Source organism: Battus philenor, unplaced genomic scaffold (assembly GCF_028537555.1).
Source record: "Battus philenor isolate CCGP_79_NKW_IND1 unplaced genomic scaffold, ilBatPhil1.0.hap1 SCAF_15, whole genome shotgun sequence".
Classification (NCBI taxonomy): Eukaryota; Metazoa; Arthropoda; class Insecta; order Lepidoptera; family Papilionidae; genus Battus; species Battus philenor.
The window spans coordinates 11423256-11451248 of NW_027181677.1; the positions used below are offsets into that span (position 1 = coordinate 11423256).

The 27993-nt window shown below is 32.4% G+C and overlaps 1 protein-coding gene across 1 annotated transcript; it reads right to left on the reverse strand.

The window, feature by feature from the left end:
- Nucleotides 1–106: 106 nt before the first annotated feature.
- Nucleotides 107–27706, reverse strand: net. The gene is made up of 2 exons (XM_068761698.1): nucleotides 27443–27706; nucleotides 107–2355 (listed from the first exon to the last, which is right to left on the reverse strand). The coding sequence occupies exons 1-2, from the start codon at nucleotides 27492–27494 to the stop codon at nucleotides 1640–1642; spliced, it is 768 nt and encodes a 255-aa protein (XP_068617799.1). The 5' UTR covers nucleotides 27495–27706; the 3' UTR covers nucleotides 107–1639.
- Between the last annotated feature and the right edge of the window lie 287 nt (nucleotides 27707–27993).

Sequence of the window (27993 nt, forward strand, 5' to 3'; positions counted from 1 at the left end):
TGTCTAATGCATAAAAAACTTATTTTTAATGTTGAAATTTCTCGTGGATTATAGTTATAAGTGATGGTGACAATAATAACAAGTAAATATTTATGTACTTCTTTTATTTATTACTCTCATTTCTTTTTATTTGCATAAATAGTTTTAATACAACTATACAACGATTATATTGCTTCATCTCCATTATAAACATAACCTCAAACATAGCGGCCATAACCACCCGTTAAGATCATCGCTGTGTTATCTTATTTATAACTAATTCTATGTTTGATTGCTTTAGAAACGAGACAAAGCAAAATAAAACGTTTCCCCTTCACGTAACAATAGTCGTATCTTTCATACAATTCTTTAACAATTCAACAACAATGGCGATGTCGTAATATTAATTCTTAATAATAATCATTTATTTACAGTAAATTATATCACAATCCACGCTCGAGGCATCTCTGGACGACTTACGACAGTGTACACGCAGTAATATAATAACATTACACGGTTTTAATAAGTTTTCTAGTTATTTTAATCCTATATTATTGACCGCGGCTTATTTTTATATGTTCATATGGCATATGACAACCCTGGATAAGGCCACGTAGCATTTCAAAGTCCACATGCATTACTTGAGCGAATTTAAATGCAGAAGATACTGCTTCAACATTTTAATAAAAGTGAATCATTAAAAAAATATTTTCATTAATTGTAATTCCATTTTTTATCCCAAAAAATGCCAGAACAGAAAAATATATCAAAATTTTCAAATCATATTTATTGTCTTTAAATAATGCCTGTCTTATGTGCCGCCTCGATTTATTACAGGATTTAATTTCATATACTATGACTTATATATGTACACTAATTATTTACAAAAATATTAAAATCTAGATAAAATATACAGTTCTCACTTAAAATTACTGACTCGTTTCAATAAATATAAAATATTAAAGCCAAATACATCATTTTTTTTCAAATGAGACTTTTACAATTTTTGAAGTCCAACTTTAATACTGGGCTAGGGGAATGGTTAACATGGTATGGTTGCTTTTTTCAGTCGGATCACAGACAAAAAATATAATCATGTGAAATTTTCGTTCTAAATTTAAATTTTACTTTCATAAATCAATAATGTCAAATATTTTTTTGTAATTAAATTCAAATTCATTTGTTTTTCTTTCTTTAAATTCCGAATACTATGTTATCTTTAAAGAAACGTTGTAGATTAAAAATGGTCTGAGATCCAATGAAATCGTGAAGGAACATTTATCATCTATCGATAGGCAATGTCATTTAGAGATTCCGTATCTAAAGCATGTGCATGCATCTACATGCGTACAATAAAGTTTCTAAAACTCGCAAAAGCGACTGCGTAATACGAATAAATAGTTAACTTTTAACATAGAATATTATTGTCATCTTTGTACTACCAGTCGCTAGAATGAAACTGTATCCGTCTTCCCGTAATATATCAGGGCTACCCAACTTTCACATTTCAATACGTCCGTCGCTTTTTATTCCCGAAAGTCCCTGATAGTTCCAGCTCTTATATTCGGTTCAGACTTCTCCGTAAATATCAGTTTCTTATCATCGTTTAAGTGAAGGCTTAAAGGACGGCATAGTGTCATACTATCTCTCGTCGTTGCGTTCAAGGATCGTCTTTCTTCTTCCTGAGCTTACCCTCGGTGTGTATTGTCTGCGTGACAGTTTCCACTGCCGCTGGGAGGTCTGCGTCAGGTTCTATCGCCGCTGACAACGCCGCGATGTACGCGCAAGCTATCCGGAGTACAGACAACTTAGAAAGTTTCTGGTTATGACTGTACGCCGGCACTGCTCTTCGTAGAGTGTCGAAGGCGGCGCTTATTGTATGAACCCTCGTTCTCTCGCGCGCGTTTGCTTCTATTCGTCTCTCTCTAGTCATGTTCTTGTAATTCCTCTGTTCTCTAGGTTTTGCCTTCTCTGTGTATTCCACAACGCCTGGGTGTGAAGGTACTCGGGGTGGCCCGGGTCTTTCTGGTGGTGGTATAGGAGACGGCGGAGGCTCTAGTGGCCTCCTCCTTTGCCTTAGTAGACTAGTGTCGCTGGTCTTCTTCACTAAAGACAAGGGTTCTCTCTGGGGTTCCTCGGCGAATGACCAAGGTCTGAAGGGATTCGAGTCACTTTCAGGACTGGCCAAATCCTCCCTGGAGCTAAGTCGTATGCGTTTCTTTGGAGGTTGTAGTCGAGAGGGTGTCCTTTCCCTCTTGAGCCTGGAGTCGGTGTCGGCTAATCTGACGCCAGAATCGTCGGAATGTGCCGGCCCCGAGCAGGAATCGTCGTCATCACCACCAGACACAAAGCCTGCGTCGCGTTCTAATATTCTTTCTGAAACAAAAGGTAACTTTATCAGACTTTATCAATCGATCTAAATAGTAACTTAATTAACTAAATAAGTTTTATTGTGTATTCGATAACCGTATTTTATTCAAGACGTATTCGGTCATAGGTTTTATACCTTTTTTTACTTTAAAAAGGAAAATGTATACTTCATTTGTCGTCACATTATGGTATACTCTATGCAAAAAATACATGGTTTCAGAAATAATAAATAAAGTCATTGTAATATATTAAAAAGAAACGTTTTTAAAATTGGGATAATTACAAAAAATATTAACTATCTCTGCAAACTTTGCTATGCCAGAATTTATAGGATGTCGCATACGAATAGAAGAAAAATTAACACATTTCAGAGTGATCAATTTATAAAGGGCAATTGTAAATATGTGTAAAAGCTTTAAAACTTTATGCTAACAAATACCCCCAAAAAATAAATCATCCTGTCCTGTATAAAGGAATTAAACTTAAAAAACTAATTAAGTTTTACTATGTATTCTAAACCAAACCTTTTGTTTCTATAATTAAAGTTCAAAATTTTTAACACAAGTCAGGCGTTTTATAACGTGTCGACATTGAAATAAAATTTATTATCTATAAGTGGGAGCGACGGAAGCTGCGGACGACAAAAAGACAACGGACAGACATACAAACGCCGCCGGCTCGTTATAGAGTTCGGTACACGATCCGTGTACAAAATGCCCTCCGCTGCAGGCCACGAAACCAGCGGACTAAGTATAAAATGGTATTGTAGCATTTTCGTGTGAACGCTTTGTATTACTTGCCACTACGACCACATTACTTAGTAGACTTAATATTCTTGTGCGTTCGAATCTAAGTTCGTAGCTCGATAAATCGTCAGCATGAAGTGGCAATAGGCGGAACGGGAAAGTTATCGGTCATCGGTCATCGTCGTGATCTTTGGGAGACGCCTACGCCATGCAGGGAGTATCTATCGGGTGATGATAATTTCCAAATTTAAATTTGAGAACCTATTTAAATTTGGACATAGATAACAAAATGTTTGCCACCAGCAAAACGATCGAAATGGTGCTATTGAGGCACCAACTATCTCACTGATGGCGACAAGGATCGATATTACAGACAGTATAAGAATGTAAAAAGACTTCTTGAATATTTAATATACACCACCTTGATCACCTTGATCATAACGCGTACAGTAAACAATAAACATTAACTTATTTTGAGCTTCAAAATACTTTTAAATAAACTGACCGACAGATTATAAAAATCCGATTAATATTTTAAATAAAAAAATGTAAAGATATAATCAATGATAAAATATCTCCAACGTTTAAAATATATCGTATATTGACCACTACGTCTAGATCAGTTCAATTTCAACAGATTGTGGGAGAGGTAAACGCTAAAAACCAAGATTTATTTAATAATATACTTATAATTTCATATTTAAAATTACCAAAAAAAAGGTCTATGATATCTTGTGGAACTTTTTTATATATGCTTACATTCAGACACACAGTAACTACTTAGCTTAATGAAGAATTTGTTAACATTTTTAAAAAGATATTTAGGCGATGCAAGTTTACATTTATTTCTTGTATTTATCATCTGTCTGTCACTATCTTTAATGTAAGTATTTAAATTTTGACCCTTAAATAATATGCTGTTCAATATGTATTGAAAAGCAACCTCCAGAATATCAATAACATTAAATACATCTCTCAAGAAATCCGTATGTTTAAGTTATAAAATAGCAAAGTTAATAAATAGGTTTTATTATGTCCGACGTCATTTCTCGTGGCTCCATATTTCCTTTCACACACGTCTGTAGACAATAGACGCGTTTGTTCACATAACTAGTGATTCCGGATCCCTGCCAATAAAACAAGTATGGATTGTGCTGACCAATCTGCATTTTCTAAATACGTAGCAAGATTATTTTATTTTTGAATATTTGGACGTAATCGTTAAGATTTTCAGAACTATTTTGAAAACTATATTTACGGGTAAAACATCATGTTAATATCAATTTCTAAAAATGTGAAAATGATAAATACATATGTATTTTTAATATCGAGTCACGCGACGAACTCCTTTCCGCCTAGAAGTCATTTAATGAACAGATTTCGGATTTTCAAACTTCTAATTTTTGTGTTCAACTTTAAAATAAATATCAATGAACATAAAAATATCTAAAATAGGTCCAGCTGTTTTTATTTATGAATGATGTGTTATAAAAACTCTGTTAAATATATATTTACACACAATTACACATACCAAACAATTACAAAAAGGTTAATCTAACCTATAAAGACTGGTAGATTATATTCCGGACGAAGACATAACCAAAAACACAAAAATCATAAAAATTAGTTTAATCGTTCTTGAGTTATAAATGACATAGCTAAGTTAGCTAGCTATGTCATCTACTATCTACAGACTTTGTAATATATCTGTAAATATATACTGAAACGTAAAGAGTTTTTACTATTTAAAATAAAGGAGTGTTTATTTCAATATCGAAAACAAAGTTTGACGAATTCTAAGAAGAATAAAAAACGTCGAAAATCCAGTCGTCTTTATACGGGCCTTTCATAAATGGCATATATAAATCGTATAATTAGCAACGTACAAGGATGTGAGCGGGACGAGTTTTTTTTTTTCTAACGCCATGGGAAAATGGTACTTGTCGTTTGGCGCCGGCGCCCGCCTGTGTTGTCAGAACGAAATATAATTTTATCATCGAATTGCCATGCAAATATCGCTTCGACTTTTTTTGCTAAAATTTTATTTAATTTACATTTTTGAAACAAGATTTAATATGATAATGGTATGATTCAACTGACTTTGCGCGTTTTGCGTCATTGGCTTCATTTAATTTGAAAGTATTTTGAGTAATAATTAAATAAAGCTTGTATGGTTTTAAACGAATAGAAACTAAGACATTAAAGTTACAAACTATGGTCAGATAAAAAATCGCAAGAGCTGTAATTATTCATTACAAAAAAAAAACGGGAATTGCCAAGATTTTCAGTCAAGCGAACGATCAGAGACAAATACATATAAAACTTTATTAAATTTCATTTACAATAAGTAAATGTTGAGTTTCTGGTCAGCTATTATCAATAGATCATCAAAGACATTTCGAATTTGACCCTTGAAAAGTAAATTACCGAACATGTGACCGTTGCTGTCAAACACCCACAACGCAAAAATCTTTGTTCATTTTATTTTTTCATTTATTTTTACTTACAAAACATTATAGTAATGTAAATAAACGGCCTCCTTTTTAAAGTATTTTTTCTCTATAAAAGTACTTTCCTAACTATCCAAATTAATGGATTGCATATGGTAACACAGTAAATTTAATAATACATGAGTCATGATTTACAGTGATTATAAGTAAGGAGCGATCTCGCGATAAACTCTCAGCGAGCGGGCAACACCTGCATCCATACCTACCATAAACTAAACTGGTTTGCGCCCATATGGTCAGACGCGTCCCTGATTGTTATTTATTTAATTTTACCTCTTTTAGAAATTACTGCCCGCATACCAATCTACATTCGTTTTTGTTTTCTTTTGATTCTTTTTTAAACTTTGATTTAACAAAAATAGTGATGTACAAATAAATAAAAGCCTTCCTCAAAGCTTTTAATAAAATTAGTAACTATTTTATGGGTAACTTTTAACAGTATTGCAATGCACTTCTACTAAAAATCTTTTAATAAATTTAAAGACTTAATTAAACAAAAAGTTCCTATTCTCATCACATCTTTCATCATATCTTTGTGTCAATATTACTATACTTAATAAATACATGTCTTTTAGATATATATTAGTTTAAAACAACATATCAATGTATAACGTTATTAGCTATTTTTAAAGTTCTAGTTAAGTTTTGTATTAACTTATTCGAAATTTAAAATTAATGAACATTTTTTTTGAAAGTGCTAGCTTAAATGCAAAAGGCCAGTGCATTCGACCAATTAATATTGATAATCGTACGCCGGTAATAGTTGTGCTACCGGAATTGGTTTATGGCTCATAATCGGGCGGCTTCGGCGCCGTGAAGGCGTTCCAACGATAATACCGCTATATATATCTTTCTAATGCAATTTACACCTTGTTGCATTAACATTAGAGTAGATATTTTTTGAGTCAAATATTTACAAGTAAGCGAAGGCGTTGAAGAGGTCACTTCTCACACTAAAGGTTGTTTTTTTTTCTTAAAACGATGGTAAAGATCTTAGGACTCCGCCTACGCGACGATAAGGTTTAATTATATCAACCCATTTCCTTTATTTTGTACATTCTTAGTTTAAAAATAATAAATCACTGAAAACTGACTGTGATAATGAATGGTTCTCTTTATATAATTTTTTGTTGTGAAAAAATTGATCTTCAAAAGTTTCGATGCAATGTGATAAGTGATCGGTGTAAAAAAAAACCTCGCAAGCGCTCATTACGCTCTTTCACATTGACGTGTTAAAACAAAGAGAAGTCAAAGGTGCCGGCGCTATGGACCTCTCCGTCGAATGGGTGTCGATCTCGACACAAGATAAAACCGGACCTCGCCGAGACCCAGACCCATAGATACTAATCTGGCGCCAAATTTCACAGAAACGGCCTGTTCTTGTTTAAAATTTACCTTTTTTTTAAGAAAAACGTTTTTATTATTACTTTATGCTAGTATAATTTACATGTTCAGCTAAATTATCATAATTATTAAGGCTTTTTTCTGCTATAATTTATGTTGCTTGCAATGTAATTTTCTTTGCTTTTATTAAGCGGAGACAGCTGGGAAAGGTATTGCCACTATTTGATTCGGATCTTACTTCTCGGGACTCACGCGACAGCCTATTCTTATATACAATATTTTCTTATGACTAGAACAGAGAAGTACTTGCGTATTCATAAATGAAAACAATTTTTTAAACTTTAAGTTTATGCTATGACTAATCATAAATTATATATAATACAAATTTCTACAGACAGTTGAATGCTTTTAAGTTTAAAACAATGCGCCAGGTGTGCTCATCGAAAGATTATGCAGTAGATAATTTCTTGATCTTCTCTTTTTAATTTGTTTGGCCGTGTATGATCGCCATAAAATATTTAAAAAAAAATATAAATGTCAAAGTGACGTATACAATAATGACGCGCGATATAACGGTGTGATGGAAATTCGTTTCACGTGACGCTACCGGAATAAATGAGAAAATGATGAGCGGTCAGTTGTTGTTAAAAAAAATCAGACTAATATAGGCGCGGAGGTGCATTCGCACGGTCTCTTAAGCCTAATGTATGAGAAGTCGTGATGTTGTTACGACTTTCACCGAGCAAATATTACCGATGGCGCTGTCGTGTGGTTTTAGACATGGAACTATCGTTCATAATATAAAAAATCTGGAATATTCTGCAACACTTATACATTTCATATTAATAGGGAGAACATCACGATGTTCTATAAAGATTCTGATAAATGTATTACGTTTTATGTACAGATAAAAAATATTTTTAAACAGAAATGTCTTTAAGCTTTTTACTCTGTGCATGTTTACAAAGTTATAAAATATTATTTAATTTAATCCAACAATAAGTTCGTTCATTAACAAACTTTGTTACTGATCGTTTCATTATTTCTTTCGTTTTACGTGTTCTAAAATTTTTGAATATTCTAGAAATCCTTTCAGTGTCAATGCAAACAATAGTCAACTTTTTTTTCTATATCACTGTATTGAACGTATAAAATCTTGCCTATAATTAATTTAACATAGATTGTCTGTATTCTATTTTATTATATATTTTTATTATATAACGTTTAGATATATGCTAGCATAACTATGGCCAGGGCTGTGTACGCCTACAATATGCAAATATATACCACAACATAATATAATATTATGTTGTGGACTATGTTATATGTAATGAACGCAAGCTTTTATTATGTTTTACTTTTGTCCGTTAATAAACCATAGACTAGACATATTTATATAGTCTCCATTATTTCGATAAATATCGATTTTTTATCGATATGTAATAATGTATTTAAAAATACATTCGTAAACTTTAAGCAAAGTTAAGAAATACTATGTTATTATTGTATTTTGGTAAGTTAAAAGACATAATATAAAATTTTTTGGGCCGAAATCCCGGGAGCTGACCCGCGATTTATCGAAACCCGGTCCCGCGGCCAGGATCGACCGTTAGTCACGTATGCGGCGCGCGCCTATGCCGCGACACATTGGCGCCATGCGGTCGCCATTGCTATAACTAACACTACTAAATAACAATTTCTTATGTCGAATTGCTTTTTATCGTTCTATTGCTACATATGTCAACACTCTCCGGATATTATTCTCTTATAATAAAATAAACAATTCACATCTCATAAGTTTTTAAATAGCGATTAGTCGCTCTTAGTTTTAATCTCGCCTTCCCACATATATGTATATATATCGCAATTAGATATATATGTAAAAGCTTTAATGAGATAAAAAGCTCATTTGTCAACAAAAAGCTTTAAAACTTTTACGCCTATTTCCAATCAGTCTGTACAAAGTGATTACTCTGAAATATATTCCATTATTTTTTTCTATAAAAATGCGACAAGCCTACAACTTGCAGCACAAAATCTGCAGAGACAGATAATAAACAACAATTAATTTTTTTACGTAATAAAGCAAATTTCGAACGCGCTCATACTGTATTATCATTACGTTATTTATTATTTCTGATACCATTTTTGTATTCGGTGTACCGTTTGACAGCAAAGTTGTACATAGACACCTTTAGATCTTTTACATCAATAAACAAGCATCCTTTATATAGCATATACTCATCGTAATTTACACCTATAGACATTCATCCTGTATAACTATATTAACTTAGATCTTAACAGATATAAAAGATTATAATATATAACTAACAGATTAAATGTACTGTAAAAGATAGGAGAAATATTTCAAGAAACATAAAAGAAAAACCATATTGGCGGCACTCGAAAGCAGATGACGACGATAATATGGGTCTCCATTGTTAGCAACTGTTCAAACATTGATGCACGTCTATAGACGCTGTCGGTGCGAGTCAAAATAATCTATTGTTTCAGTTCTCTTAGTCTCAACATCCATGTCTGGCTAAGGCACCTGGAAACCACGTGCTTCGAACGTGGAATCTAAACTTAACCATAGATATTTATGTCGTCTATTGTGTTTATACTCATTATGTGCCGTGGATCTTTGTTTTTATTTTTATTTAAAATAAGAAGCAAACGATTGTGGCTTGGGACCGTGCATTTATAGAAGTGTTTTTTATGTTGAACGCTACTGTAAAATAATGACGTGTTTCTGATCTTACGTGAAATAAAACCGGTTTAAAAAATTGTTCAAAACCACCATTTCGTCATATCATTTAAAATAAATTTCATATTACTCACGAGATTTATTGTATTTACACAAAAATAAATGTCTTTAATATCGTAAGTCTCCTCGGGGAGCCTTTACTACCTTAAAAGAGATTTTAGACCAAGCGCCATCTGCGCTCTGCCTTTTAAACCCCGCAGAATTTTAAAATGACACAAGTAGCAGTGTAAATCAGGTCAAAAATATCCAGTTGTTTGAAATACTTTTTTTTTACAAAACCGAACTCCGCATATGATCCATGACTCCGGAATAACATCTTTAATATTTACGTTTGAAAACAACGGCACACTTAAAACTGAAAATTCTTATAATCATATTTTTTGCTACTCCGTGGCTGAAATAGGTTCTGACGAATACCCACTTACACATTAAACCATATTTATCAATACTTGTTAATAATACTGAAGATAGCTCGTCTATTATTGTCGATCACCAATATTAGTGATGATATTGGAAGTTGTTACTAGCTAAAATGATCACAAGTGTTATGATTACTGCAATTGAGCAATGGTAGCACAGCGGTAGAGAATCCAAGGTTCGAATCCCGAGATTCAATTTTATAAATGCCACTTTGTGCATTAATTATACAAGATTACGGCTGCTTATAAACAACTTTCCAGACGATAGACAGTAGCGTCCTCTGCGTAACCTGATACAAAAGCAATCGCCAACCCGGCTGCCAAGAGTGGCGATTGTGTTATATCCCTCTTTAGATATTTTTGGGGAGACCTATGCCTTCCTTACAGTAGGCAGGCGTCTATGGGTAGAAACGGTGACGACGATGAAATTTATCACAAACAAATCGGCATATTAATTGGCTAATGATAACAAATTATATATTTTATTTATTTAGTATGCTTTAGTTTTATAATCCCGAAACAAAACAACTTTGTAAAAGCAATGGTAGTAAATAACTCGCAGCAACCGTCTCAATTCGGCCCTCTCATAAAAGAACCTCTTTGGGATTAGGTACACATAATTAAGAATGCAAAAATTTCAGCCAGTATGATCATTTTTAAATTGCGAACCGAGAAGACTGTTGACATGTGTGCCAAAAAAAAATTCCAATTTCAAAATGTCTGCCAACTTTTTTGCACTCATCTCTAATACGATGTTTAATGGATAAAACCACCTGGCTGAGTGTGAAATATTGCATTTGGGTGACATTTTGTCAGCGGCAATTTGTTACGGATCGGTCACCGCTGGATTTCTGAATAAAACCTAGACTCGTGCATAGATTACTTTTTTACTGAAAAATTATACGAGAGGGGCTTAACATGGTACGCTCGTGTCGTTAACTTTTTACATTATTTTAGCGAATATACCATCTGTTTTCATCGCTGAAATATATATTTCAAGAACTAATAAACCAGGCATATTATTCAAAAGAATGATTTAAGTACCTTATTATTTTAAGGAAAGAAATTACAATAAATTATCCGAAACACTTTTGTCTGCGATTGTACCGGCGGTGTTTTTTCATTCCGGGGTAAACACATGCTAATGTCGTATATGTAAAGTTTCTTTAAAGGAGACCATTAATTTACCGCGATTTGGGTATCTGACAGCTCAGTGTAACAGCCGAGCAACTGCTACGTTTGGAAACGAATTCAATTACGCTAGGTGTTAGGACATCTGTGTTGTATTGATTTTTCTAAACGTTATTTATACTTTAAATCTCTTTATTAAAAGACGGTTCTTTATATCTGGTTATTTTACTGAGGCAATGACACTTTACATCTAAGTGCGAAGGTGCGAAAGATTCTATGCCTTCGACTACACAGTTTTTACGATTATTCAGGTAGCATGTTTATGGCATCGCTTACGTTAGGGATAGTCAACAAAATAATGTCACAAAAGCGGACTATGGAGAGAAAAAACATCAATGTTTCTTATCCTCAGCGGAAGACCTGGAACGCGGATGAAGTTCTACCAAGAATGAAGACATTCCGCGTTCTTCCAAAGTTACATCCGTTCATAAAAGGTCCTTCGAGAGCTTTCTATGATTTCTAGGCGTTTTAATATTTTATTATTTACTGTTTCAATTATTAGCAAGCCGAAGTTAGTAGGACTAAGCAAAGGGTCTGATTTCCTTTTCTTGTCATTGAACTTTGTTGTTGCGATATAATGGTATATTTTTGTTGTATATTATACTATTCGTTTCTTTTAGCAATGATAATATAATATTAACAACTTACCTTAGTCTATAGACTATGTTTGCTATTAAATAAAAATAATACAAATATATGTATATTAACATTTAGTAAAATGGAATCTCAGAGAAGCATACTGTCAGGTAAAATAAAAATGCAATGTGTCATTTATAAAATACCTAATTGTCGGGAAAAACCTTTTAGGTAGAATACCTTCGCTAAACATAATATTCAATATAAATTAAACAACCCAAAATATCGAATCTGAATATCGATATTTTGAATATTTTATGATTGTTGTACAATATTTATGAAAATGTTACTTTATTCTTTTAGATTCATTACATATGCAAATAGAAAAGTAATACAAAAATCGATATTCAACGAACATTTCTGTACACAAAAAAAAAACAAGTCAGTAAACTTTTAACAGCGTTAATCGTTTATGACCACATCTGGGGAAAAGCCAATAGTATTTTTTTAATGGCAACAATTACAGCTCTGCCTTCGAGCTCAAACTTATTAGGGTGACGAGATTTAAAGAAATCTTTTGCGGACAAAAATTAATCACTAAGTATTAGTGAACATCGGATAATCGGATGTTTATTTAGTAGTTAATAATAGTTATATATACTATTTAGAACTAAGAAAATATGGAGGTGGCTTTAATGAATTGATAATATACATTTTTTTACAACCATCAAAATTCGATTTCCATTCCTCTTTAACCATCTACAATCGTTGTCAATCATCTGTTTATCTTAAATTACAATTTTGTGTACTAATATAAAACAAAACTTTAAATAATTAAAATCATACCTCCTATTTATAATACAAATAACTTAATCTTTATAATAGTAAATATTTATTATTGTAATTTGTATTGCTCGCACATTCGCATCTTGGAATGCTTACCGTGACAATCCAACACTTATATTGATTGGTAATTTTTACACAAAGCACAAATCAACTATTGAGGTTGTTCAAAATCATTCACTTCTGTTTAATGTAAAAATGATGACAATCAATTACAAGTTCTAGAACATTACCGAAGTAGTTGCGTGTGGTCTTAAGTAATATAAAACGCAAAAGCGCTTACTAAGAACGTCCGCATCTTATTCATAACCATCGTCTCTATTTAAATACCTTCAAAAATTAGCATACCAAATACTTAGATAAAACATGTACGACCAAACTAGAAATATAAGGATTTATAAATGAATTATTTACTAAACAAAACATTTGTTGCGTACAAAATGTTTAAATTACTTACGTAAAGTAAATAGATCATTTTTATCCCTCGTAAATATTTTTACGCGATTAAAAAAAGTTTTTAAAAAAAATTAAAGAAAATTCCGTAAAGCGCGGGAAGTTTCTTCAACCTACTTGGGCGCCAACGGCCGTCTCTGTTGACCTTGTACAGGCGCCCGAGTGCCGATAAAATAAATCACATATAAAAAGTTGATTTCGCATGCCGCCGAGTTGAAATCGTACGGCCAGATGTTACCCCGCATCTGGTATGGCTCGTGTAATTACAACAATGGGCACAATTGTCAGTGACAGTGACAGTTGAAGCGGAAAGATTAAAAAAAAAACAATTCCGTCTATGACTCCTTCCAATAAGCTAATCGATCAGATTAATAAAAATGCAACTAAATTATAATGTACGACTACTTACGAAAGAAATTAGTTTTGGCTTTTAACGTGCTATGAATTTTTTTTTTTTTTTGGTTGTGACAAAGACAGTAATTTAAAGAATAACTTTATCAGTAACACTTTGAATTAACCTTTAAGTATTTACTATAATTACAAATGTGAATTAGTTCGGAATTGGAGTAATTATGAAAGAGAACTTAAGACAGGTTACTTGACAGATAAAATCCGCCATCTTGTTCTAGAGCAATATTAACATTTCGATTAAACAATAAAAATATATCATAAATGATAAATAGTGCCAATAAAAATACAAAACGATCTATTTGGTATTTTATTGAAGCGTCGTTTCCCGGATGTTGGTTAGAAATAAATGCCGAACTAGTTGCCGCTAGGCGCCATTTTAAATTAGGCAGCTTGTTAGCAATAGAATTTTATTTGAAATTCTTTTGATACCAGTTTGCGAATTAATGCAAATGCCGGTTGCGGCGCACGAGGAATGCGGTGACGTGACCTACGAGTAAACATCTATAAACAAAACATTCGATCGCTTTCCTAAAGTCACGTGGCTGCAATAGTTCACGACATTGTCTTATGTTTATAATTTTTTTGTTGACAGACAACATAACAGTAATTTCTGTTGTACTAATTATTTATTAGTTATAAGCCTACTTTTATCTTGAGATATATCAATTTTTATTCGGTACCAATATATTATTTTTGTATTTATAATAAGTTTAAGAGAAAATCCGTAGAGTAACGAAGACAATCGACATAGCCCAGTACATTGGCAAGTTTAAATGACAGTGGGCATATAGCGCGCAGTGCATCTATAATTTATTAAATCCCGCTTTAAAGTCCTTGAGTGGAGACCACGGACCAGCAGGCCAGAGTATGACGTCAAGATGGTCAGACGAACTTATCAAAGTTATCAGAAGACGCTAGACGTATGCCGGTTCCCACCGGTCCAATTGGAAAGTTGTGGGGGAGGAGGTGGGATATTTACTGCTGAATTATGTTCATCTTACTGCTGAAATGGTGATGATGATGTATAAGTTTACGTGTTTTTTAAAATTACGAATCTATTTAAAAGATGCTACGAATAATACGATTTTAGATATAAGCTATCATTTCAAAAAAGTAAATATGTTGCAGAAATGTTTTTATTAGCATTGCAATGTGATTCGCAAAAGAATTTTTGTGTTTTGTCTGGCTATAACTACGACCAGGAATTACAATTTACTGGTGCGCTGAAACACGGAAACACTTCGAATATTGGAAAATTGTTTAACGGTCAAATATCTCAATGCGTTACGTAATAATAGTCACAAAATGTAGTCAGAGATATTTAAATGTAAAAGCTTCCGCGCTGATTTTTGCCAATTTAAAATCGGAACTTGCTCTTATTTATATAACATATAGATATAAAAGAAAGTAAACTTCGCAACTGGTCCACAGATAATATATAACACGAAACATTTTAATAAATTAATACAGTTTTAAATTATTTTAAATCATTTTGTTTATAATTAAAATTAACAAGTGCTAAAACAGACTTTTAAAATATTTAAATTTTTATTTTACTGCGTAATTATAAAAAAAGAAGCTTTAAGGTACTGGTACTAGACTTGAAGGAATTTGAAAGATGTTAACGCCTTTAGTATTGCAGATTTTACAGTTTTTTCAGTATTCCAGTACTGAAGTCTACTTCATCATCATTATTTCAGCCACTACTGGACATAGGCCCCCGATAGATTTCGAATAGGACCGGTCGGAAGAAGCGCAGCCGACTTTCAAATATAGTCATCGGATATATCCGGATATCGGATATACTCAGATTTATAAGAAACTATAATCAAATTCAGCTCACCTAGATATAATGGTTGGTAATTGCTTAACTTATAATAGATTGCTACGAAAGTTTAAACTGCAAATGTAAACTTTATTTTTTTAACCTTCACCCTTTTATACTTAATCCAATTATGGTACCAGACGATGCTGCTGCCCATCCTCGGAAAGTTGGTTGTGGGCTGTGAGAATTCTCCACAATTAATTCATAAAATTTTAATTTTATTTCTGTTTCCTGGGAATTCAACTATCAACTTATGATCGCAAGTCTAAGTCCTCTACCGCTGGACTACCACCGCTCCTTAGTCTAGTAGCTAGAGCAACTCATTCCAGAGCTAATTATAAATTAAAAATGCTTTACTATTCCCGATCAGTGATAAAATGTCTGATGTCAAATCAATATATTTTATTAATTTATTACAACTGTCCCCATATAAAGCTTAGATTAATGCAACAAGTTTTCTTTATATAAATTAAATTACTAAATAAAATTCGATAATGATAAAAACCTCGTTAATCTTTAAGTGTTGTGTACTCTAGCATACGTTGGTTTGACATCGACGATTAAAGAATATTATAGTGTGCACGATAAAGCCAGTCATGCATGATAAAATAAATAAATAAAATCAGACGACCTAACAAGGCCGCACCGTGTCATTCACGCCTCCACGGACCGGAGCACGCGATGTTTTCAACGTATGCCCACCGACTGGGAACTTATCATTGTTTAACAGTAATAAACATAATACAACGTTGAATGAACTTTTTCGTGTCACTGGCAGCTTTGTAATATAAATTTAAAATTCGAACGCGGTATTCGTTCTCTTTTTTATTTTAAATGATGTTGACGTATTGAAATTTACAGAAAAAAAATAATCTATCATTTTTAACCTATGCATCAATTGCACTTAATCTTCTGAAAAAAATTGTAATGTGACGTAATTTGATTTTAAAATAAAAACAGATTTACGTAACAAAAAAATCAACGTAGTTGAAAGTTGTACTTCAATACTATATAATTTTTTTATCGCTATCATATCCATTGCAAAGTCTTTAAACATACGTAATATATGTCATATTATAAAACTTTGTAAATTGTATAGTTTCGTAAACAAATTAATGGACAAAATATGGGAAAGTTCCAAGCTACGATTATAAACGTTGATAACTTTAGCGTTTTTAAAATTCTTTTTGCACTTTTTTGTTATATGCCTCTTATAAAAAAATTTGCGGATATGAATTTTTTTTTCAAAAACGGTTTAAGTAACAAAAATCTTAACGCTTACAAATTAGCGTTAATAATCGCTTAAAAATAACGAACCTACCCGAAGGCACTGCTAAGACTTCGATACGAAATAATGTTTTTTATCATTAGTTAGTTTTTCTGTATCCGCGACGAAGGGAAGCGTTGTGAATCTTTTTGTCTCGGGCCACCCGATAGCTTCCTCCCTTTGTCCTTTTCGACGAATTTCGGGCTTCCATCCATCACCCCTTTAATATTAATGTAGGTATGCAGAATTTATTCTAATAAGAATGAATCCATTTAACGTAATTTATTGCGAAAATGAGTTTTAAATACAAATTTTTATTTATTCAACTACCTGTCCTTCGCCCGCTTCGCATGGCCCGTACTGCTTTTTATAGCCGTAATTTAAAATCCATTCATACTATTTAAAAAGATTATAAAAATATTCTACCCAAGCTTTATACATATATATAGCAGTGCTAGCCAAGCGATAGAGGACTAACATTTGCGGAAGTGTCGGTGGTTCGATTTCTGAGTTGCAATCTTGTAAAATTTACATTTTGTGCATTAATTAATTGAAATTGCCAGTGTTTACTGGTTTCCAGAAGATGGGAAACAGCGTCCTCTGCGTACCATAATACCTCACTGCGATCGGTACCCCCCTTGTCAAGCATGGCGATTATGGTATATCTTCCCATAGATAACTTTGGGTGAGGCTTATTCTCTGTTGTAGGGGTCTATGAGCTGACGAAGAAGAATTATAAGAGCGTTCGAAATTTTTTTTTATTTAACACACATTTTTATTGAACGTCTGTTGACCCCATCTAGGGATATAATTTCTTAAAATCCACTCTAAGCTTAAGTCTACTTAAAAAAATATTTATGCTTTATGATAATAGAGATACCGTGGTAGGCCATAAAAGTGAATATCAAACAGAGCATTTCTTTTAAAAATTTTAATGTTTAATTTTTTTTAACAAACATTAACAAAAGTGATCATTACAGTTTTTTATTTCAGTTTTATAATCTGTTAGCAGTGTTAAGTTCTCAAGCTTATAACTTACATCTGTTTTGTCTGACCTTCACGTGTTCCATTGTGAATTGTCAGTCTGAGAACTTGATCCATCTGTCAGCCTCATGTCATGCGTACAATTGTTTTATGGTGCTTATTACAAGCGATTTTGACATCTGTTACATTTCGATATTGTTAACTGGCAACATCGATTGTACCTACGTAACAATGTTGCTACTTTGTTTATTATTAATGTAGGTCATTTCGTAATTCATAAAAATCCTACTTAACAGCTTACCGGTGTTATTGTTTGTATTATGAATAAATATTTTTTTTTATTCTCAAACCTTTAACGAGAAGCAGAGGAAGTCCTTTATATAGTTAAATAAATGCAACGAGGTTCGGCTCTTTTAGAAGTCCTGCAATTGAAATGCTAAAGTCGAGAAAAGGCTCAAACCAACGTCCACTCTTGCGAGTCTTTGTCACTAATAATTCCATGAAATGTTTCTATAATTGTGCTACCAAAACCGCTGTACCGCACCTTAGGTATACGCGGCGAGGCGGGGGACTATCCGCCGTAGATCTTATGCTCTTTTTACTCGACGCGGTTTCACACACGCGGAAGAGCAGTAACAATAGCACTATAATTGACCGACCAAGCACTAGAAGTGAGTGAGAGCTTTGCGACCTCTCAAAGTATTGTAGATTCCTCCTGTAGCAGTTCGAAATTAACTAGTGTTAAGAGTCCCAGGCTTTAGCATACTGCCTGAGCTCACCCCGTGGTGTTGTTAATAAGAGGCAGAGGAACGAGCAGAGGCAATATTTCCTACTGTTGATCTCTAGGCTACGTACCTTTAGTGCTATGAAACCTCAATCCCACTAAAGCTGTATATTCCGATAAATAAAGTCCATTAGCCAATGCCAAACGTTTATACTATGTTTATATCAGTTGTACACAAGTAGTGCGTACGCATTAATCTTCCGGTTTAAGACGGCTTTAGTGAAATGAGATGTACCAACTCATGTCTCAAAGTGATGACGACAGATATGGCGTTACATAAGATATTGTATTACGATACTCTGTATAACGCAGCTGTTATAAGCTGTATCATTTACCTCGAGATGAGCGCTCTATTCGTTTACTTAGATATCTACTAGTTCATTGTGAAAGCTTTAAAGTAGTGAATGTATAGATTACTTGTCAGCAAAAAGGTTTAATATTTTTACACTAATTTCCAATCACACTGGCTGAAAAATGACTCTGAAGTATGTAACATTAATTTATTTTTTATATTGGTATGCGACTTGACAATTACTTCGGATTGTACAAAGTCTATGAAAACATAAAGTAAACAATAATTAATTAACAAATGAATTGTACATTCAATGTTTTAAAGTTTTAACACGTATATTAAATCATCCTGTATTAGTTTGAGCGAATATCGCTGCGGAGCCGCGTGTAGTTCTTTTGCGATTGTAATCTGTTTTTGTTGACTACAACGTTGAGTTTTTACGGCATCTGTATTTTGAAACAGAAGTTTCACGTGCGTCAGAACACGTGCAACACCGCACCGGACGTTGCTCATTGCCGTGTTGATAAGGTAACCTTTGTACACGTTTTCTTTACCATGAACTAACATAGTTTGAAATAAAGGCGGGAAACGAATGGTAAATGTCAATTTCAACTGACAGCCCACAGATAATTTATGCTATATTTAGCTTGGGACAAAATTTAAATAAATTGATATTTAATAATGGAGAAACATTAGATGTAAAGACACACACGTTCTTATATAATTTATACGAAGTGATTTTTTATAGGTGTAAAAGTTTTAAATTGGTGAAAATATAGTTCATATACATTCAATTAAAATCAATGACTTCAAAAATAATAAAAAATATCATGACAATTTAGTAATAAAAAACGTTTCCAAAATTCGGTTATTCTATTTCAAAAATAATTATTGTTTATTATCTATCGCTGTAGACTGTACTGCAAGAAGATTTTGGACTATCTATTCCAGTATAAAAATGATATTTTGTGATATATATTGGAGCAATAACTTAATACAGGATAATTAGAAAAATGTGATAAGGCTTTAAAGTTTCTTGTTGAGCTATACTTTGACCCTTTTTTTAGCTTTTGCGCCTATTATCAATCAACCTGTATAACATCACTAAAGTATATTTTAAAATTGAAAAAAAATAGCACAGTTTTTTAAATTTCAATGTGAAATGTAATCATTATTAACACTTGTGTTCAAGAATTAAATGCGGAATGTTATCGTGTTTAAATAAAATCTACATACAGTATGCTATAAAAATGCGTTCACAAACAAATGACTGGCGCCCATGCGACGCCATTTGCAAATCAGGGACAGCTTAGCATTAACTATTTGATACATAATCACTTGATTAAAATATATTACATATATGTTAATGTTTAAGAATCTCCAGGGACTCTAGATGTTTCCTTTATTCATTGTACATACACATCTGTGTTTATTTTAACAAGTTTTATTATACAGGTTGATTGGCTACAGGTGTAAAAGTTTTATTTGGCTGCATAGCTTATATGACTATGACATATGTATAGCTTATTTGTTCTCAATTAATTTATGTTATACCATGTACTAAAATATATGATTATTTATCGAAAATTAGAAATAGAAAAAAAAATTAATGAAATATATTTCAGAGTAATTACTTTGCACAAGATGATTGAAAAATCTGTAAAAGCTTTAAATATTTTTGCCGATAGATTAGCTATATATTGACCCCGTTATTCTGTAGATTGTAACAAGAAAAAGCCATAATATTTACAATTATTACCAATTTATCATGGACCTTTGACACACAATGCAAATTAAAAAAAAACTTGCCGCCAAATTGTGCAGTGTCTTTATTTGGCGAAATTCTCGTCCGTCTCAATGTTTAATATTACGAAGGCGGGGAAATCCCACAATTACAAATACAAACAGGATCCACATATTTTTTTCTCGCTGCCGCTAGAAACGACAAAGATGGTGTAGACTCAATTTTAATTTTTAATGATGGAATTTTTTTAAATTCTGTATACACTCAAACATGTTTTTGTACAGTATTTATTGGTGAAATTTTTTGCGCAATATTTGAAATAATCAAATAAATTGGAACATAATTGTTGAAGTAATCGATAAAAAATCAATAGACAATAGCCGTCACAAAAACTGTTAATGGACTAAATGATAACTGAACAAAAATCGACCCTATACGAGTGCCAGGTAATATCTGAAAGCGATCTAAGCGACTTTGAATCAATTTACCACAAGAAAGTTCGTGTACCATCTGACTACGAAGGATAATGAATATGGACGAGTGACAGTCCAAGCAGAGGTCGCCTCGTGGGGACCCTAGAGCCTAGTTAGTCACTTGATGGTACGTCATCTCAAGCGATCTAAGAGCCCGAAGGCTTTCCAATCCGGTAGAGTAGTAGTATATATCGGCACGAACCGAGTTTCTTCCAGGCGCCCTCGATCTTCGTTAGACTAGGTGCCTTCTGCGTTTTGCTACCTCGAATCCTCGGAATCCGTATGTCAGTTAATGAATACCAGTCCAAAATAAAGACGACAGTGATTACATGTTTTAGTAATTGCCAGTTATTTCGTAAGGTTGAGTTGTTTTCTACATAAAACTTAAAAAAAAACTTTTTAATTATGTTGCAAAGGCTATTTTTGTTATTTTTCATGCAGTCCAGTAAATACACGCTTAAGTGCACATTAATTAATAGCGATGGGAGTAATTAAATTTCCCTCTTTTTTATATATATATACTTACGTTTTGCGAAGTCTGTAAATATTTATCGAGTCGTGATAGTTACACTGCTTAAGTTTAAAATGAAACGATAACATAAATATAATAAAAATATTCTACATCAAAAAAAACTCTGTAAATATGCCAAAATATGTATTGTCAGTTCTATAAAAACCAGAATCGAAAGGAGAAAATACTTTATCAAACATAATCTCCGAAATAACAAGATCTTTATCTCGATCTATATTCGCAGCACCAATAAATACATCGTCACTCGTGCGGTCTATATATATATTATTTACGTAATATTTTTTTTTCAGAAAATTAAATACATCGTCACTTGTGTCGTATATATATATATATATATATTAGTTACGTAATATTTTTTTTTCAGAAAATTAATTTCTTTCTTATCACCTACACTTATTACTTATGTTATAAGTTTTAGAATGCTTTGAAGCTATTAGTTGCTACGTAGCAACGATTAGATCTTTATCAAATATAATCACTTTTTAAAGACGATCCTTAACTACTTAATAATCAAAATGATTATACAACATAATAATCTATATGTTCTAATAATATACAATATAAAATATATGCAAAAATTTTTCTTCCAAAATACAGCAATGTCTGAAGACTTTCACTGGTGTGTTTTGCCGGTGATGACATATAAATCTGTGACGACGGGCCATAAAAGATCAAGATCAACCAGAGAACAATGAAGAGTGCACTGCTAGATGGAATAAGGAGAGCCGCAAAAGAATCTAATTCACAGAAGTACATCAAGTGGGCACATCATTCGTGCAAACGTTTAGGACCGATAGGTTCTCCAGTGGTAAACATAAGCCAGAAGACGCGGCGTTAGTAAGCCACTGAGTGGAGTAACGACATAGCCATAATCCTTTGGCCTATGTTGACGCGATGATGGGGGTACAGTATTAATTCTTCACTGTTGTATGATCATAATTACATGTTTAAAAAAAAATCTACATGCATACATTGTAGAAAATGTGTTGTCTTTTTTTTGGTATAAAGAACAATTCATAAGGCCGGCAATAAAATATTGGACCGTTGTCGCCACATGTCAAACTGGTGACGTCAGGTTGCGCTTGGGCGCCAGATGTGGTAGCCATATAGGCTGAGCAAACATCCTTTTTTCGTGAGACCTTCTGTTATTCGTTTCCATCTTTTATAATAAGCGAAAATGATACTTTCATTAAAAAACTACCGGAGTACTATCGATTTAAATAAAAAATTGTACTCGTTTATTGGGTAATATTTGATGTTAATTAATGTATGTGCAATGTGGTGATTATATATTATAAATTTAATATTTTCCAAAATAGTTAATAATGTTATCTAAATATAGTTAAAAGCGATTTCAAAATTATAATTACTACATGCTAAAATGAATTATTGTTTGCTTTATGTTTCTGTAGAATTTGTACTGCCAGAAGTTTTACTGTCGCTCCAATAAAAAATAATGTAGCAAAAATATTTAAGACGAATCGTTTTATATAAGTTGATTGGAAATAACTTTAAAGCTATTACATCAATAACAAATCAACTTGTAAAAATCGAAATAAATTATATTTCTTAATTCAACTTAAAATTCTTGTAATAAAAAATCTAAACTTTTTTTATCGTCAATGGACATATTAGTGTCCTTAAAAATTTTAGACAAAGGTCACCCTAACTGCGTACCAGATGCGGTGCACATAATAGCCGTAATAACGCGAGCTGTGACGGCTGTATGACATCTGTATCTTTGTCGACAATAATAAAAAAGCAAAGGGTGACTCCTGTGTAGAGTTGAAAAAAGCAGTTCGAATATGTTAACAAATTAACAGGACCAATTTCGTATGGAATAAGTCCGTCAAGAATTTTTCTTGACAATTTTTTTTAAATATACGTATCTATTGAACAAATGTAAATATCCCGTAACACGTTTTAAGTAAGTATCTATTGTAATCATCCATCTTCTTAATACGGACTTCTATTATTCTTTTAAATGACAGACGTTAAAACTCTCTAATACATGTTACGTCATATAATATAATATATTTCCTATATACAATTAAATTCTTTCACACCTCCGTGCATCTTATTTTTTTAAAACTTTTCGCTTATTCTTTTAATTATAACTATTCCTATTATATATTTTTATGGCATGAAGTATTTTTAAGTGGTCAAAGTTTATCTTGGGAGTAACGTGCTCAAGTTAAAGATAATATAATGACCACAAAAATGAGTTTGTGGTAGGCTCTTCTCATACCAGGGCGCGTTAGGAACTCACGAAGCTAAAAATTGAAGGGCGTTCAATCTGATTCTAATTACTATCAAGTTGGGCTCTTTTCATTCTTTATATAACGTACAAAAGTGATCACCAGATATTTTTTTAAATATTATGACACTTTTGCGTAAACACTTTTTAGATATTCATATGTACAATACAAACTTCTTATATATTTTTTTTAAATAACAGGCAATAAATTTTTGTGATGAGTTACGTCCTATATAATAGCAAATTGTTTTGTGTATATTATACGCATTTGTGTTTATTTTAATAAATTCACCGCTTTAAATTTCTACCCCGTTAGATTCATATTTATTCACGATTGATATAATATCGATAAAAATCTATGTGCCGTTTTATATTAGCTATATAACCAAATTAAAGTAAAATCTATATAAATATATATCTTATGTACAATCTAAGCAACTCTAAGGCCGAATTAAGCTCCAAGTATATTTATGGCTGTATTCGCCAAAATTAATTGTCAATTTATGATCTGTATAGAAACTAAATAACATTTTTTTATCTGTGATCGTTAAAATTTTCGCGCTAATTATTGACGCGTTTTGAATAAGCGAATAATTGTCGATCATTATTTTCATTCATTAGTAACTACTTAGATTTTGTATGGTTTGCCATTGTTTTTATGGCAACACTATAAAATAATTTGAGTCTCACGCGACCCCCGCGTCGCGACATGTGAACAAACAAATCACTTGTCCAATGGACGGTGGAATTATTAGAATCTTAATTACGTACGCAGTAAAGTCGATAATAGAATGTTCTAGTAGGAAAATAAAAATTTGTAACGATGAACACTTGTGCTCTCTGTGGGGTTGACACCCTTCTAACATGTGCAGTCGCAAGTAGGTCTTTTCGAACCCTTTGTTTTGGGGTCCGCGAGCCTATAACTAATTAGAACCGATTGATTTTCTTGCAGCATATGTTTTTTATAATTTGTAACTTATTATTTATAAAATTTAGTAAAAGAGTTTTTATATGTCTAACAAACTTTCAATGCTCTTTTTCAGTTTTTTGATATTATGATTGTATTAAACATTTTTAAATGTCGATGTTTAAGTTTTAAAAATATTGCGAATTACTGTTTGTTACATTTAAAAGAAATGTTCATTTATATACGTTTTTACCATTTCTAAAATAATTAAATCTTTTTTTGTTCGAGATTGTTCGCCTCTGATTTATCATGTAATAAATTAAAAAAGTTTATTCAAATTATATAATAAAGTTCGGAAATGAATTGCTCTATTACTGTATTAAGGAAATTGTAAAAATGACAACAAACAAAACCCATCTGAGTTTGTTGCGGGCTCTTTTCAGATCAGGTCTTTTTTAATTTGAATTGGGGAGATTGCGTTTCAGATCAGGTCGCGTTTGGAATCCACGTAACTTTAATGTAAAAGATGCTTTTATAGGGAAGTTCAATTTGATTCTAGTTTCTATTAGATTAGGCTACATCGGTACATCATTTACTCATCTTTTATATGTATATATATAATAGTTTTATATGAGCAAAATCAGTTGCATTAGATGCCTCCTGGCAACTTTGAACCGGTACTTATGTTTGAAAAGATGATGAAGAGATATATTTTATAACCTAAAAATAACATTAACATTTAAAGTAAAGGAGAAGTAATTGAAATTAAAAATTATAACATCAAACAAATTACTAAATTAAGGCAGGCCGCACCGGTGTGGTCAGGTCAACAAAAACGTATTCAAAAAGAAGTTAAAAGCATCATTTCATTTACAACTGGCGACTAAATAAGGAATCTAAAATCGGAATTCGAGTCAGGAGAGGTTAAAACTGAAACTTCCGGCTTTCGAACGCTCGGATATTAAGCTGTAATATAACCAAACGTTTGATAAATTAAACACACGATCTGTTTATTATTTACAAGAACACGGATTAACGAGTGTTAATAGTTGATTTAATTAATTTAACCAGTGTAGGGATAGTTGTCATTTCTGAGTGTATTTAATGCAATCGATTGGAACCTTTTTTCAAACATTCACCAATTATATATATAATAATATCATAATAGGTAAAACCTTTTTAAAATTGTATATAAAAACATTTAATATTTTATACAGTTCAGAAATATTTTAATTAAATTTTTATATTCGTGTTGAAACTTGACCCAAATGAATTAAATTTTAAATACTATTTACATCGGATCGTGATCCTACTAAAGAATTTTATAGTCACTTTACATTTATAGCTTTACGACTCGGTTTTAGACCGCAAATCATTAAAGAGCCTTAATTTAGCTTATTTCACGAGATTAGGAAGGTGAATTGGCAAGTTTCTAGTAGCTATGGACAGGCCGAGAACTCCGAACTTTCGCTGGAACCTTCCGGAGTGAAGACCAAGGATTGTCAAATGGAGCGTAAAAGTTCTGTTCTTTCTTTGTGTTATATCTAGTCGTCATGATTTCAGTCATAGGACATTCTCTGCTGATTATAGGCCACCTCCAAAAATTTCCAACAGGACCAGGCCTGCATCCATTGTCACCTGACGACCTTAACAGTTCATCCGTCAACCTTGTGAATGGACGTCTTACGCTGCAGTTACCGGTGCATGGTCTTCACTCCAGAACCTTACAGTCACAGCGGCTGTATTTTGAGCGCTCTATACCCTGCCCACTGTTACTTCAACTTGTTAATCCGTTGAGTAATGTCGATTACTTTTGTTCGATAACATATGCCCTCATTTCTGATTCGGTTTCCCTTCTCTTCTCCGTGCTATGTTGCCTGCCCACAACAACTTCTACTTGTCATAGTGTCTAATGTTTACAATTATGACTATAACGAATTAAAAAAAATTGGTTTAATTAAGATCTATTAAGAATGACTATCGTCAAGTTTTATTTTTAAATATTTGAAAAAAGAATTTTAACATGCCAGTTATTCAAATAGTGACGCGGTCCGCCTATTTGCTGCATATAATTTTGTAATACAAAATCTTGTGTGACGTAACATCTGCATCCATCTTGACAGTTGAAATGGTCTTAATTGCGCTATCAGTTTTTCGAATCATACTCATATATATGTATGTATTATTATTACTGTGTACTTATGACTACTGTATGCAGTCAGAATCCTAAGACGTGCAGAACGAATAATTTTAAAAACAATTTTATAATAAGTTTTTTATGAATTCTAAAATTCGATAAAACTCTTAAAATCTCAGTACCTATGAATTAAAGATAATCATCAATTAACCGTATTGGCACATTAAATATGAATTTAAATTAAATTTGCAGTTGATTATTATTTCCTAGATCATATGAGTGTATGAATTTGCTTTATTTATTTATAAGATATCTAAAAATACTTTTTTATTAAGCGAGAGCTTACACTCTTAATATCATTGATATTATCAATATAACTATAAGAAATAATACTTATTATCTTAAATAAGTCAGTTAATTACTTGTAAACAAATTAGATTGTACGTAGAGCTTAAAAACGTTAAAAAGTAGAAGCAGCTTTTTCTCGCGATACTCTACCTAAAAGTAATAACATAAAGTACAGAAAATATATTCGCGTTTAAATAGTATTAAATAAATCGAATTAAATACTGTAATCATGACTTGAAAAGTGATGAATAATATTAATATCTAATTTGGTTCATAAACAAACCTTTAACATCAGCCTGCGTTGTCTCTCCTGAATCACTGGAAGTGTTTGACATCTTCAATATCTCTTTGTACCCTCAAATCCAAAGGAAAACTTCTTGTAACAATCCTCTGAACTCTTAATTACGCACTTAAACAAAACATGTGTTATTTGAACGTATTTAATGCACAGTTTCATTTGAAACTATAAACAAACACAATAATGTCATTTTTACGTATATGTATTACGTGCGTACGAAAGTGTTCCGTCGTCACCGCACACACTTCTTGTCCGACGGTCTGAACTGAACTAAAGAGAACGATGGATACGAGTTGATTCGTAGTGCCGGGGTAAAAAAGCGCGGCGCCAGTTCGGTTCGCCCTTAGAGATGCGCCGATACTGTAACATTTGTTGTCCCTAATGCATTTATTTGTTTCGATGAAAATCATTTCAGTAAAACCTTTTTCTTGAACCACATGACGTCATTGTAAATGTTCGAAATTCAATCCGTTTATTTACCCAAGTCAAATTTCTAAAGTATATTTAAGTAGTTCATATATATAATGATTAAACAG

Excerpts from the sequence above, each read along its gene's own strand:
- net (XM_068761698.1), bottom strand. The coding sequence starts at position 27,494 with ATGTCAAACACTTCCAGTGATTCAGGAGAGACAACGCAGGCTGATGTT. Across the intron at positions 2,356-27,442 it reads AACGCAGGCTGATGTTAAAG|AAAGAATATTAGAACGCGAC; the intron begins GTTTGTTTATGA and ends CTTTTGTTTCAG.